At 41.7% G+C, this 14,763-nt stretch overlaps 1 protein-coding gene across 1 annotated transcript in view; it reads right to left on the bottom strand.

Annotated features, from left to right (window-relative positions):
• COL24A1 (collagen type XXIV alpha 1 chain) overlaps nucleotides 1–14,763 on the bottom strand; it is a 418,688-nt gene that overhangs the window by 192,671 nt on the left and 211,254 nt on the right. Inside the window, exons 11-12 of the mRNA XM_073593602.1 lie at nucleotides 13,459–13,512; nucleotides 10,099–10,143 (exon numbers count right to left, since the gene is read on the bottom strand). Of these exons, the coding sequence (XP_073449703.1) occupies nucleotides 10,099–10,143; nucleotides 13,459–13,512 (99 nt within the window). The remainder of the gene's footprint in view (nucleotides 1–10,098; nucleotides 10,144–13,458; nucleotides 13,513–14,763) is intronic.

Here is a 14,763-nt window from a genome sequence, read left to right as displayed (position 1 = left end):
ACTAAACATTTTGGCCTAAATGTAGTATATATATATATATATATATATATATATGTGTGTGTGTGTGTTTTATAATAGAAAGTAAAAAATATTGGGGTTTTTTTTCAAAATGTTCAATCTTTTTCATTTATATAATAAAAAATAAAAAATAAAAACCCCAGTGGTGATCAAATACCACCAAAAGAAAGCTCTATTTGTGTGAAAAAAATTATATTGGGTGGTCGCCAAGTGGTTAAATGGGTGCTGCATTCCTATACATGTCTATGGTAATGCAAAAGCCACCTAAATTAGGTCAAATGCAGGTCAGAAGTAGGTCAAATACACCTGCCACACAAGCACAAAGCCCATTAACACAGGCCATTACATGTACTGTATATCTAAAGAAAGTTAAAAAGGACCATACAACCCCTTTAAACTATTTTTGTCAGCATTTTCCCAAATTTCTAAATAAGACATGTATTCATTTTTTAAGAACACTGAGAGGTGCTAATAAAATATTTCTCCAAATGCCAATGGTGTATTTAGATCCACCAATATATATATAAACTGAATTTTAGAAAGTATTAAAATAATACATATAATCCTGTTAAATATTGATCTCACACTGGGTTGGGCACTAAAAGTTGAACTTAACACACAAACTAGGCACAAAACTTTGATTTACCAGTAAATATATTCCTAAATAGCCAAAAGTGATAAAAATCAAGTTTGTGTGCACAACATTGCATTTACAAATCCAGATATAAATTTGAAAAAAAAAAAAAAGCAGTGAAAATATCTCTTTGCTGTACATACCTTGTACAGGGAGCAGAGCTGTGGGGGGAGCCAGCAGGCTCCACCCACTACAGGCTGCCTGCAGATAATGACAGAAGGGGGCGGAGACAAGACCAGTCACCCTGCACAAGGAGAGAGAGCAGCAGTGACCAGTCTTTATTACAGGAAGCTCCTGTACAGAGGGAAAGTTTCACACTGAATTACTGCACAGATCTGGAAAAAATACCCAGAGGATACCAAGATTCAAGTAGGAATACAATAGCCACTTAGAGTTTCAATTGAAGGCCCCTGTGACAGTGTGACAATGCAAGAACAGAATTGGGAGATAGGGACACAGCGTATCACCCTATACCAGGGAATGAACATTGACCTTGATGGCAAGATCACCAAACATACATTTTGTGAAAGCTGCAGGTTAAAAATATTGAAAATGACTTGTTTAAGCTTATATGAGATTTTAGAAATTGGGTTTATATTTACTTGAAACCTTTTGGCTTTTAATCTAGTTTAATCTGGTGGAACATTTACAGGAAAACAAAAGGCACAGCAAGGAAGTCTCAGCATCCATTTCCTCCTCATCCTCTGCACTGCAGAGATGACATCACTCCCTTCGCTTTGATAAGACGCAGTGATACTCAGCCTGTGAACAGCTGTTGCAGATCACTCTCCCAGTGTCCTCAGTATGTCTTCCTTTGAGAATTTATCCTGTGAAGTGCTGATTATTGGAAACAGGGATACTGCAAAAATGTGCAAAATTGGGATTTGCTTTGGCTTGTTTACTGATAAAGCTACATGTTTAAGAGAAACACTTTTAGTTAAAGCTAAACTCCATGCACCAATCATTGACCCTCATCACTAAACAGAATTTGCAATAATGTACGAGTCCAAGTACCTTTTCTGTAACTAGAGTTTGCCTCCCTGTTATGGCGTCCATACATGTTTTGTAAAACAGGAACATAGAAGAGTGATAGCAGAGAAAAGAAGACCAAGTGGTCCATTGAGTCTGCCCCCTTTTTTTTAAAGTTATAAATGTTTTTTTCTTGTATAAGAAGTTATGGCTATTTGATTCTTTTCAGATTCAATCATTTTGAATGAATCATACATCGATGAAATGATAAAATCAAAGCATGTATAGCCACCATTACACTGCAGACCCAAAGGCAACTGATAAAATGTTACTCTGGGGAGTGTAGTGCATTGCAGCACCTCTGGTACAAGCCAGTGATGTGGAGATATCACAAGATATCATATTTTATCATGACATAGGAAAAGGAAATCCAATGGGTTTCAGGGGGTCAAAACTTCCCCTTCTTTAGGGCTTGTGTGCTGGCAGTGAGTTTATTTTCATCCTGGACAACAACTGCAAAACAAAACTGGATATGATCAAAATGACCTGGGTTGCTAAACTGACCAGGAATGGCTATCAGTTACTCATTTGCAGTTAACGGATACATACTAAGTGGCTGTACCCAGCACCTTGTAACACCAATGGATGACGCAGCATGTCACAACTGTGTTACATGGTCCTAATGCACACGGGGGGGGGGGGGCATTGGAGACCAGATTTTGCATGGTGAGGCATCAGATGGCCCAATAGTGCTTTCAAAGGTATAATATAAACTAAAATATGCTAAGGTAATATTAGTATATTTTTGTGCCCAGAGGTCAACTTTAAAGGACAACCTTACTTTCAAATCTTAAGCTGCCACACCTAGATGTGATCATTTTCAGGCAATTTTGGAGTGTTTTTTCTTAGATTTTTTTTTTTTGGCATATTTAGGCATGAGCGTTTTTATTTTAGTCAATGGAAAGCTAGTTACTAGGAGGACGAGATGGTTGTTTATGCCTGAAAACCGCTAATCTTCAGGTATTTTTAGGCATTTTTCAAAGGCTCCCATGGAGCCAAAAAATGTCCTATTCTGCTTCAAAAGTAGCTCATGTACCAATTTGAGCTTCAGGTGTCGAGCTACAGGTACCGAGTGCTCATTTGGGAACAGGACAATTTAAAAGCATGGGATTTAGTTTGCTGAGTGTGTTGGAGCTATGAGCTTCAAGCTACAAAGAGCTCAGGTATGAATCGGCTAAATTATCTACCCTCCTGAACCAGCCTGCACTAACACTCCCCACCTCAGTTTCTGACTTACCTCTGCAGCGGGGTCACATCCCGTGCAATGTTTACTTCACTTTGGGTAGAGATCCTCTTTGGTGCAGAGCACACCTGTGCACTGAACACTTAAATACTTGTATAAGGCTACCCTGGACACTGGCATTGCATCTTGGGTTGGCCCTTATACAAGTCTATAAGAGAGCAATATGCAGAATTTTTGTTATGGGTCAATAAACAGTGCACAGGATGGAGCTTTGTTGTAATGGTAAGTAAAAAGTTGGAGTGGGGGCTCTGGTAGAGCTAGTTAGTTCAGGAGGGGTAGGGAAGGCAAGGGGATTTTGAAATTAAAAGTCTATTTGGCCTTGCAAACTGTGTTTTAATCTGGAGGAAGGGTTACAGTATTTCCAGTAGCGTAGACTTCAGTCTGCACTCATTCCCATAGACACACTCCTAAACCTTGTGGACAGCCTTCCCAGAAGAGTTGAAGCTGTTATAGCTGCAAAGTGTGGGCCAACTCAATATTGAACCCTACAGACTAATGCCCCGTACACACGGTCGGATTTTCTGACGGAAAATGTGTGATAGGACCTGGTTGTCGGAATTTCCGAACGTGTGTAGGCTCCATCACACATTTTCCATCGGATTTTCCGACACACAAAGTTTGAGAGCAGGCTATAAAATTTTGCGACAACAAAATCCGTTGTCGGAATTTCCGATCGTGAGTGCACAAAGTGCCACGCATCCTCAGAATAAATAAAATGATGAAAGCTATTGGCCACTGCCCGTTTATAGTCCCGACGTACGTGTTTTACGTCACCGCGTTCAGAATGATCGGATTTTCCGACAACTTTGTGTGACCGTGTGTATGCAAGACAAGTTTGAGACAACATCCGTTGGAAATAATCCTAGGATTTTGTTGTCGGAATGTCTGATCAATGTCCGACCGTGTGTACGGGGCATAAGACTGGGATGCCAAATACCCTTGTCAAAAATTATTATAACTTCGAGGGTACTCTGGTTCCTATGGGCCTCTTGTACGCAACAGTAGGACCTGTACATTGTGTTGGTCACAATGTACAGGTCCTACTGTTGTGTACAAGAGGCCCATAGGAACCAGAGTACCCTCGAAGTTATAATCACTTTTGGCAAGGGTCAACTCTTTTAATGGAAATCCCCCTTTTGAACTCCCTTGTACACAAAGATGCTACTGTTCATCCCAACACACCCATATCTGCAATCTCCACAGTAACTTTTTTCATTCTTAGTGTGAAAACAAAGAATTTCTTTTTTAAGAAACAACACTTTTGGGAAGGTCTGAATAACACTCCAGGGTTCACGAACTAAGGTGATGCTTCGGAAAAATGTAACAAAACACGTCTTCTTTTTTGATTTAAACCATGTGCTGCATAAAACGTATTCAGCTGAATAACAAATAGTACACGTACTACCGATGTCTCTTAAAGCGGAACTGCCAACAAACAGCTAAAAGCATGGTTGAAGTGAAGTATTCGTTTTAATTCTGTTCATCCATTCTTGTGAATCACATACCTCACAAGACTGTTGGGTGAAACCACTATATACCACTGTAGCTTTGCAGTTCTTATCTCACCTGCGTTATGGGTATGAATATAGGATATTGATTTATATGAATGACTATAATATTGCTGGTGACCTCAAACAATTTTCTCAAATGACGTCATAGTGCCTAAAATACACTATATTACCAAAAGTATTGGGACGCTTGTTTTTTCACGCACATAAACTTTAATGGCATCAAAGTCTTAGTCTGAAGGGTTCAATATTGAGTTGAAGCTATAACAACTTCAACTCTTCTGGGAAGGCTGTCCACAAGGTTTTAGGAGTGTGTCTATGGGAATGTATGACCATTCTTCCAAGAGCGCATTTGTGAGGTGATGCACTGATGTGGACAAGAAGGCCTGGCTCACAGTCTCTGCTCTAATTCATCCCAAAGGTGTTCTATCGGGTTGAGGTGAGGACTCTGTGCAGGCCAGTCAAGTTCCTCCACCCCAAACTCGCTCATCCATGTCTTTATGGACCTTGCTTTGTGCACTAAGCCAAATCATTTGGTGGAGGGGGGATTATGGTGTGGGGTTGTTTTTCAGAGGTTGGGCTTATCCCCTTAGTTGCAGTGAAGGGAACTCTTAAGGCGTCATCATACCAAGACATTTTGGACAATTTCATGTTTCCAACTTTACGGAAACTGATTGTGGATGGCCCATTCCTGTTCCAACATGACTGCGGACCAGTGCACACACAAGGTCCATGAAGACATGGATGAGCAAGTTTGGGGTGGAGGAACTTGACTGGTCTGCACAGAGTCCTGACCTCAACCCGATAGAACACCTTTGGGACGAATTAGAGCGGAGACTGCGAGCCAGGCTTTCTCAAACACCTTTGGGGTGAATTAGAGTGAAGACTGTGAGCCAGGCCTTCTCATGCACATCAGTGCCTGACCTCACAAATGTGCTTCTGGAAGAATGGTCAAACATTCCCATAAACACACTCCTAAACCTTGTGGACAGCCTTCCCAGAAGAGTTGAAGCTGTTATAGCTGCAAAGGGTGGGCCAACTCAATATTGAACCTTGCAGACTAAGGGATGCCATTAAAGTTCATGTGCGTGTTAATACTTTTGGTAATACAGTGTATGTTAGACTGAGGCATTGGGAGCTGACTCACAGTATACCCTCCTGCCCAATCACCCCAGTAAATATTACAATTATCTCAAGTATAGGACCTTTAAATATTTATGTTGTATGTTACCAATGAGGAATTTTAGATACATTGTACTTTGGATGGTGTAAGGATATTTATACTATAGTAACTATAGGTTGCAGTTTCACTTAAGTAACAAACATTCAATGTTAGACTCCAGGTGACAACTAAATACAAAGTTGACATTCATATACGGGAACTCTTTTGCCTGCCAAAAGATTTGCATTTCTCTCCATACAGGCTCAGCCCTGAGATTTACACAGGAATGAGAGAGGGGAGAGCAAGGTTAGTGACCCGACTTTCCCTACTGTAGTTAAATAATACAAATAGGTCACCTCCCGCCCCAGCTTGTGATTGGACAGTGAAAGAGCAGCAGCACATAGTCACTTTCTCCTCCTATCACAGGTGCATGTAGAACACAAAATAGCGCATTTAGGTACTTAAACTGGTTGCATTTAAAAATATAAGCTGTGATTTTATAATGAATATAACCATTTATTTTGCATCTGCCTGGATTCCCCGTTATTATTATTATTATACAGGATTTATATAGCGCCAAGAAAATACCATTTCACAACTACTCTGCTTTTAGCAGTCTTGTATAGCCAGACCAGTGAAAATGAATATCCGATGGTACGGTTTTACCCAAAAACCCCCCTTGGAATTAAAACACCAGTTTCTAATGAATATTTTCATGTAGCTCTATAAAGCATGCTGCTGGAAAGCAAAATCTCCGTCTGGGCCAAAGTCCAGTCTTTAAAAAAGCTGCAGCTTGGCTACATTGTCAGGCTTTATATTGCCATATGTTTGTGATGCATTATATACAAAGCCAGAATGATGTAATGCTCGTTGTCCATGTGTGTTTTCCAAAGAGGTGCTGCAAGACAACCTAAAATAACTCAGGAGTGCAGTGAAACTGGATCCTAACCAATTATCGCAGTTTTTAGATCCTTGTAACTGCAGAATGTGTTTGGAAAGCACTTCTGAGGTGGACGGCCCCTCTGTTATCGGGTTTATTACATTCCGCCATGAGGTCCGCTGCTGAAACTGTAACATTTGTGGAACATTTACTGGTCTACAATCACATTTGTGTTATTCATCAGAAGTGTACTTTGATATAAAAGAACTGAATCTGAATGCGTTATTCTGTCCAAAATAATTATTCCAGGTTTGGATGGAGGAAGGGCAGAACGCTCACCAAATTTCTTACACGTTACCTCTTGGGAACAATGTTTGCTTGCAAGCGACTCAATGGGGGTTATTTACTAAAACTGGAGAGTGCAAAATCTGGTGCAGCTCTGCATAGAAACCAATCAGCTTCCAGGTTTTATTGTCAAAGCCTAATTGAACAAGCTAAAGTTAGAAGCTGATTGGCTACCAGGCACAGCTGTACCAGACTTTGAGTGCTCCAGTTTTAGTAAACCTCCCTCACCGTTGTGCCCTCTTGAACTTCAGTGCTTTTAACCACTTGCTTACTGGGCACTTAAACCCCCCTCCTGCCCGGACCAATTTTCAGCTTTTAGTGCTGTCGCACTTTGAATGACCATTGCGCGGTCATACAACGCTGTACCCAAATTAAATTTTTATCATTTTTTTCCCACAAATAGAGCTTTCTTTTGGTGGTATTTGATAACCTCTGCGGTTTTTATTTCTTGTTAAAAAAATTGAAAAAGACCGAATTTTATAAAAAAAACATTTTTTAAAAAATATTTTGTTATAAAATTTTGCAAACAGGTAATTTTTCTCCTTCATTGATGTACGCTGATGAGGCGGCACTGATGGGCACCGATAGGTGGCAGTGATGGGTGGCAGTGATGGGCATTGATGGATGGCAATAATGGGCACTGATTGCTTACACTGATGGCAGCGCTGCTAGGTGGCACTGATTGGCACCACTGGTGGGCATTGATAGGTGGCACTTGTGGGCATTGATAGGTGGCATTGCTGGGCACTGTGGGCACTGGCAGGTTGAACTGGCAGGCACAGATGAGGCAGATGTGCCTCCTTCCTGTTCGGGACCGATGTCCCTTTCAACATAAGCCGGTGACCGGCTTTTTTTTCTCCTCACGCTGTTAGCATGAGGAGAAAAAAAAAAGATTGCCGAGCTTATGTTTACATCATGTAATCAGCTGTCATTGGCTGACAGCTGATCACATGGTAAGGGGCCGGGATCGGCCCCTTACTCTGATGTGTGATCACCCGAGTCTCTGTGACTCGGTGATCACAGCGTGCGCACCGCGCGCAGGCGCGTGCACAGGGGAGGACGTCCTATGATGGCCTCCCGGAAATTGAGGTCCGCGCTGTGGCCGTCATTCGGCTATGGCCCGGACCTCAAGTGGTTAAAGAGAACCTGACCTGGATAAAAAACATTTCTAAGGTAACAAGAGTTTTTGAAGTTGAGATTAAGGGAGGCCATACATGGGTCGAATTTCATAAAGAATTTTCTTTCGAAAATCTTATCTAAGAATTTTCGTTCGTATTTCGCACCATTAGTGGGCTGCAGCAACAACCAATTTTCGTGCCGCCATTGAATTTGCGCAATCAGACATGTTGGAAATTTTTGGAAAAACGAACGATTTTCTAATCAATTATGGGAGAATCGTGCGAGAAATGTAATAGAAAAAGAAATGCGCATGTGCAAGAATAGAAAATTCCCGGAAAGAAAAGAAGATTCCCAGCCACGAAAATTCTCTTCTGTAGCAACATGAGGTGAAATTGAAGGCTTGGTTGGCCGAATTTCAAAATCAATGGTGGCATCATCGGATCACAAAACGCACAAATTTTCAGATTTTCAAAAGAAAATTCTTTTGAAATTCGACCATGTATGGCCAGCCTAAGCTATACCACTCAAAGTGCTAAATCTTGCTCCCTGCCATTCATCTGTGAAATGTCTGAGCCTCTACTATCCACTAAAGTTCTGGCTTTTTGCAACTGAATTATAGGAGTGGCGCTTAGATTGGGAAAGGGAAAGCCTTTGAGTTCCCATTTAAAAAAATAAATAAATAAAAGTCAGCAGCTACAAATACTGCAGCTGCTGACTTTTAATTGGACACTTACCTGTTCCAGGGTCCAGTGATGCCGGGGGTCAAAGCCCCGCTCGTCTCCCCCTCCGTTCGGCGGCGCCAGCATTGCAACTGTGGGCGCCGGGCTGTGGATTCACAGCCGGGCACCCACTGAGAATGCGCGAGTGGCGCCGCACGCCGTGATTGGCCGCTTAGTCATCTGGGACCTGTAATGGGTCCCAGATGATTGACAAGAGGGAGGGAGCAGAGCTGAGCCCTTCCTGTGCCGAGGGGAAGTGATGTCACCAGCCCAGGGCAGACTACGAGGGACCCCCTAGCAACAGGCATTTAGAGGTGAGTAAAAAAAAAAAATTTCCAAATGTTTTTCTTTATTTTTTTTAGGCACATTTATGTATTTTTTTTTTTTTGGGTGGAACATCACTTTAAGCAAAAGTCAAAGCCCCATATATAACATAACTTTAGGGTCCAAGCTAGCTCTGAAGGGATCAATTTAATGTCTGAACCAGATGTCTGAACTTCAGCAATAATGTTACCTTAGAAATGTTTTAGGTCTGATTATGTTCACTTTAAGTGGCCGTAGACTTTAAGTGGTTATAAAGACAGAGTTTTTTTTTTAGCTTAATACATTCTATGCATTAAGATAAAAAACATCTGTGTGTAGCAGAGTGAATCCAGTGATGTGCACGACTGCCTTGGCCTTCTAGGACTCGCCCTCCTGATTGGCTGAGACACAGCAGCGGCCCATTAGCTCAATAAACGTCAGTTAGCCAATGAGGCGAGAGAGGGGATGGGGCCGAATCACGGCTCCGTGTCTGAATGGACACATGGCACTGTGGCTCAGCTCGGGTGCCCCCATAGCAAGCTGACAGGAGAAGGGGCCAGGAGCGCTGAAAAGGGGCCTGAGAAGAGGAGGATATGGGCTGCTCTTTACAAAACCACCCCACAGGACAGGTAAGTATAACATGTTTGTTATTTTTAAAGAAAAAAAAACAAGACTTTAGTATCACTTTCAGCTCTGACTCCTGCTCTGTCCTATTATCCATTGAGTTTCTCTCTATTAATCACAGAGGCTTGTGGAAAGTGCTAACCCAAGGGGGAAGCATGTCAAAGTTGCATCTGAAGTTGGAAGCCCATGTAACAACTGTGCCCATTTTTAAGGACTCCTTGGACTAACACCAAAAAAATTTCAATTACCTGCACTTTTGGGGCTCACTTTTAGGAAATAAAGTCTCATTTGTATATGACAGGTTCACTTTAAAATGCCTTCATTAGCAATTATAATTGCAGTTTTGGCATTCGTTGCTTCCTCGTTGTTTTATTTTCCTATACATTTAATTGCAGAGCATTTCAAAACACTAATAAATCACTCAACACCTATTAACGGATTAAATCATTATCTGTAAAACCACAATTTCCCCCTTGCAATAAAACACATTCTCTGTACATGACTTGGCTCTCACCTGTGCGCCTTTCGATCCTTTTCTCCCAGGTGGTCCTGGCATTCCCTAAGGGAGAAAAAATTATTAGTTATGTTTCCAGGAGATATGCGGTTTCATTTTTTTAAATGCTTGTTACATAAAATGAGTATTTAGCAAAACGTTCCCTGTGTCTTAAAAAAGTTTTCATTTTGGGTTAACATGGTTAAGCAAACCTGTCATCTTAGCCGATCACATGCGATGTCTGTGCAATGCGAATTTAGCTATACAGTTGTATGGCTGAGCTCAATTTGGATTTGCATAAAAAAAGGTGCGAGGACTTTTTTTTCCTGCACTGGAATCGGATTGCATGGTTGTTCACACCCATGCGATCTTATTCCTGTCCAAATACACAGTTCGCACTGCGATCTGTGAACCAATCTGGGGGTGTCATTACCACTGTATTGACACCCACAGCGGTTCTCAGAGTGTAAACTGCTTGTGGGAAAGATGCGATGCGGAAACCGGCTCTGGTTCCCGCATTACTATATTGTGTGAACCCAGGCTTAGCGCTCCACTCAAATTAACCACTATTGTGTAGCATGCAATAAATTACCTTTAACATTCTGGATAGTTTGCAGATCCAGAGTTCTGACTTACTTTGTTCCAGGTCAGTCAAAAAGTAAAAAAACGAGGCAGCTGGGCAACTTATATTCTCAGTATGACAAAGCTACAGGTCCACTTAAAGTGGTTGTAAACCCCATTCATGACATCTGAACTAGGCACATATGTCTGTAGTGTTTACTTATCTCTCTCCAAACGCTAAGTGCCGTGTCTTTCTCCTGCTCCGTTCCTTTGTTATCAGCATGAGAACTTCTGACAAGTTCTCCGACACACGAGATAAAAGCAGATGAAAATTTATGTCGGGGAGGGAGCTTAGAGGTAGATTAGCAGAGAGCTGGTCTATTCACAGTACAGCACTGCATGTTCCTTCATTCCTCTGCCTATGTGGAGTGGGGGTGTGTGCCTTTCCTCCAATCAGCTCTCACACAGTGTATGCCCAAACTCCACACCCACTGCTGGAAGAGGAAACAAGATTTGTAACATGATGTGCACTTTCTAAAGAATGTTGAAAGCTGAAGACAGCAGATGTACATGTAGTGAGATTTGTTTCATCTCTGTGTATCATCTGAGGCTGTTCACTTCACTGGGTATATGTGAGGGTTTACAACCACTTTAAGGACATTTTTACATGCAGTGCTTTGTTGGATTTGATGAAGACACTCAATGGGATTCTTCATCTGTCTTGCGTGTTGTTGGGTTTCTGGTGTGTTGCTGTACCTTTGAGAAGGGTGTTCCTCCTGGTACATTGCTTTTAATTAATGTATTGTCCTATGTCAACTAGTTGGGAACTCAGATAGTTTAGAGTTAGCAAACGCATTTCGACAAATGCCTTGACAGGGCAATGTGGCTTCACATGTATTTGCAAGAGTCTGTTTTCAACATGAGATGTTGAGTTTAGTTAAAGTGGAGGGCCACCCCGAAAAAAAAAAAAATCACCAAAAATCCTAAAAAAAAAAAAAAAAAAATTGAAAAAAAAAAAAAATTTAACTTACCTAAACCCTTGTTGCTAGGCAGTCTTCCTAATCTGCCTCTTCCTATTCCGCGGTGAGTTCTTCTCCTCGATGAGCGACCCCGTTGTCTTCTGGGAACTGTGTGTGTTCCCAGAACACCATGGGGCCATTCACAGAATGGAGCGCCGCTCGCGCATGCGAAGTAGGAAACTGGCAGTGAAGCCGCAAGGCTCCACTGCCTGTTTCCCTTTCCTAGGATGGCGGTGCCGGGACCCGAGAGCCGAGGGACGGGTCGGCCTCGGGCGGCCGACATCGCGGGCACCCAGGACAGGTAAGTACTTATTTAAAGTCAGCAGCTACAGTGTTAGTAGCTGCTGACTTTAAATTTTTTTTTTTAGGATGGAATCCCGCTTTAAGTTTTTTTTTTTTTTTTTTTTTGGTGTTGTATAGATGGAGATTGTGAGGTGCAATTTTGGTATTGTTTTTTGGTACAACAAATTGCAGCTGAATGGCACCAAACACCATTTATTTTTCTTTAGCAATTTATTTATTTTAACAAATGCAAAGAGCAAAAAATAGACACATGCCAAAAGTAAGACAACATTTTCAATCACCCAACAGATTTTAAAGCATATTTGATACATATTACAAAAAGCAAGGCCATAAACACGCAAAGTTTAGTTAACTTTGTTAGTTCATACTATTGGCCAACCATAAATGGATCCAGAGTGCTTGGGAGGACCCATACTATGTTGGAAGTCGAAAGGATAGGTCCAGTAGTGTAAGTTTTGTTAGGTGGAGGGGGGTTATTATGTGCTAAGTGGCTCTGGGCACTTGGTCATCAAGCACCATTTTGTAAAAAAAACCTCACTGTATAAAACAGTGTGTAGGCAGGTGCAGTTTATTTTCTCCACTGCCGGTGGTGCTCATCCACAGCGGCTCTGCAGTGGGAGAGGAAGTCAGGAGGAACCTGGTTCCTCTATGGTTTCCTGGGTCACTGGGGAAGCGATGCAGTTGGATGCCGTTGCCCCATGTGATTCAGGAAGCCATCTTGGGTCAGGCAGAACCTCTCTAAGTCCCTGGCTCCCGGGTTTGGCACGCTTTATGTGACTGGATAGTGCAGGGAAAGTACTAGCAGTAGGGAAAGTTTCCTGACAAGGAGGGTAAACATAGGTCCCTACTCTTATGGACATTTCCCCAATTGAGCACGAAATGGCCAGGCCACGTTCTGCCTAAATTGCCACTTTTTCTTCAAGCCAAACCCGAACACTTTAGTGGTGCACAGCAATTTTTTTTTTTTTTTAATATACACTATAGGTTTGTAACAGACCTTGGACACCTTTGGGCACTCCAAAGAGAATAGTAATGTGGTGCACACAGTGCCCCTTCACCTTCATGTCAGGCCCTGCTTCTAGCCACATTCCTGTCTGAAAAATGAACATAATTAAAAGCCCAAACTGTCCGTGTTAATCCCGGACAGGTGGTAACCCTAGTTCTGCCCCTCTCTACTGATGCTGTCATTCTGGCTAGAACCTGCTCTGTTCACATTGCTGTAACCGTGAGTGCACCTGGTTGGACAATCTTCCCACTGGGATTGTTGTGAACTGTTGCTGCATTGCTTCAATACAAGTCTTTTATTGCACCTGTGTGAGTTATTTTCGCCGCACCAAGCTACACTCCACCTACAAGTATACCACTGAAAACAATTCATAACACACCAAACATGTACAGTACATGGACTCCAAGTCACTGCAGTCAGCAAATTGTGAGGTCCCATTGGCAGCAGATTTTTAGGTCTTTCAAGTTTCAAGTATAAGTAAAATAGACCTACTCGTTCTCCTTCAGGTCCGGGAGGTCCTGGCAACCCAGCTATTCCTATAAAGCCCTTAAAATAAATAGAGAGGTTTTCTTTTATTACAAGTTTAAACATACAAACACAGAGCAGTCAACTATTGGAGCCTCTAAAACAATTTTTTAAGAGCGGAGGATCTTGTCAAACTCTAGTGGAAAATATAGAACGGAATATACAAGTCATGCATGAATATGACCTGGAGGTATTTAAAGTCACATCTGCTGGCTGAGTGGAGCTGTTCATGTGCATCATTCATACAAGACACTTGTTGGAAACAGAATCTCTTTGCCCGGCGATGTCTGCTGTGGTTTTTGAGCTGCCAGGCCCAGAGACCAAAATGAGATGTTATTCGTCACTTGTAGAAAACTTCCCCTTGACAAATATGTTACTAAGCTTCTGGATTCACAATAATCCTTCTGACATCACTCCCTCTGTCTACTTTCTGATTGTTGTGTTTGTACACGCACAGTTTAGCTTTGCCATAACTTGCTTGAGTTTCCGCTTCTGATGTGGGGCTAAGTAATCCCTCGAAATGACAGATTCGTTGTACAGTGAGTGCGGCAAGGTGCAATGTTTAATAAAGGTAATCTAGGATTTACTCATTCCATGTAAGATTACCCAGCAATACAGTAATGGGATTTTGGCTCATGATGCACAAGAACCCATAGCTAATTTGGGCTGTAGATATTTAAAAAATCTGATCTATTCCAAACAACTTTTGTATGGTTCTCTAATGGTAGAGCTTTTCAGATTTCCACATGTAATGTATTAACAATTTGGGGGTTTAATAAGAAAACCAGCTATTTAGATTAGTTTGCTGCCTGCGCCTATCTTGCATTAAAACCATTGGCAGTCAGTGGGAGCCATGCTGTGTCTTCCCTCCCTCAAAATGCATCATCTTGATTGTCATATGAAGCACCGGAAAGGAAAGCCGCTAAACGTTCAAGGGGGAAGAGAACTTTTTGTTCCTGATTTAACTCTGCTCAGCTGCAACACACTTAGAATAGACCCCTCTTTCCCCTACCCCCCACGTATCTTATTTTTATCACAGAGCCATATGATACTGTCTTTCTTTCATGAGACTATATAGGGGTTATATCATGTATTTAGTGTAGATGCAGTTAGTGCTTAATTAAAAAGTTCTGCAAAAGGAGGTCCTGTGATTTTATTGATCTGTGCATAAATATGCATGCTGCCATTGCATTGCAGAGTACATATCTATATACAAAAATAGGAATAAAAAAAGAACTGCGCTAAGTGCATAAATAAAATGAGTGAGTTGTG

Source organism: Aquarana catesbeiana, linkage group LG07 (genome assembly GCF_042186555.1).
Source record: "Aquarana catesbeiana isolate 2022-GZ linkage group LG07, ASM4218655v1, whole genome shotgun sequence".
Taxonomy (NCBI): Eukaryota; Metazoa; Chordata; class Amphibia; order Anura; family Ranidae; genus Aquarana; species Aquarana catesbeiana.
This window is presented reverse-complemented; position numbering and strand designations above follow the sequence as displayed.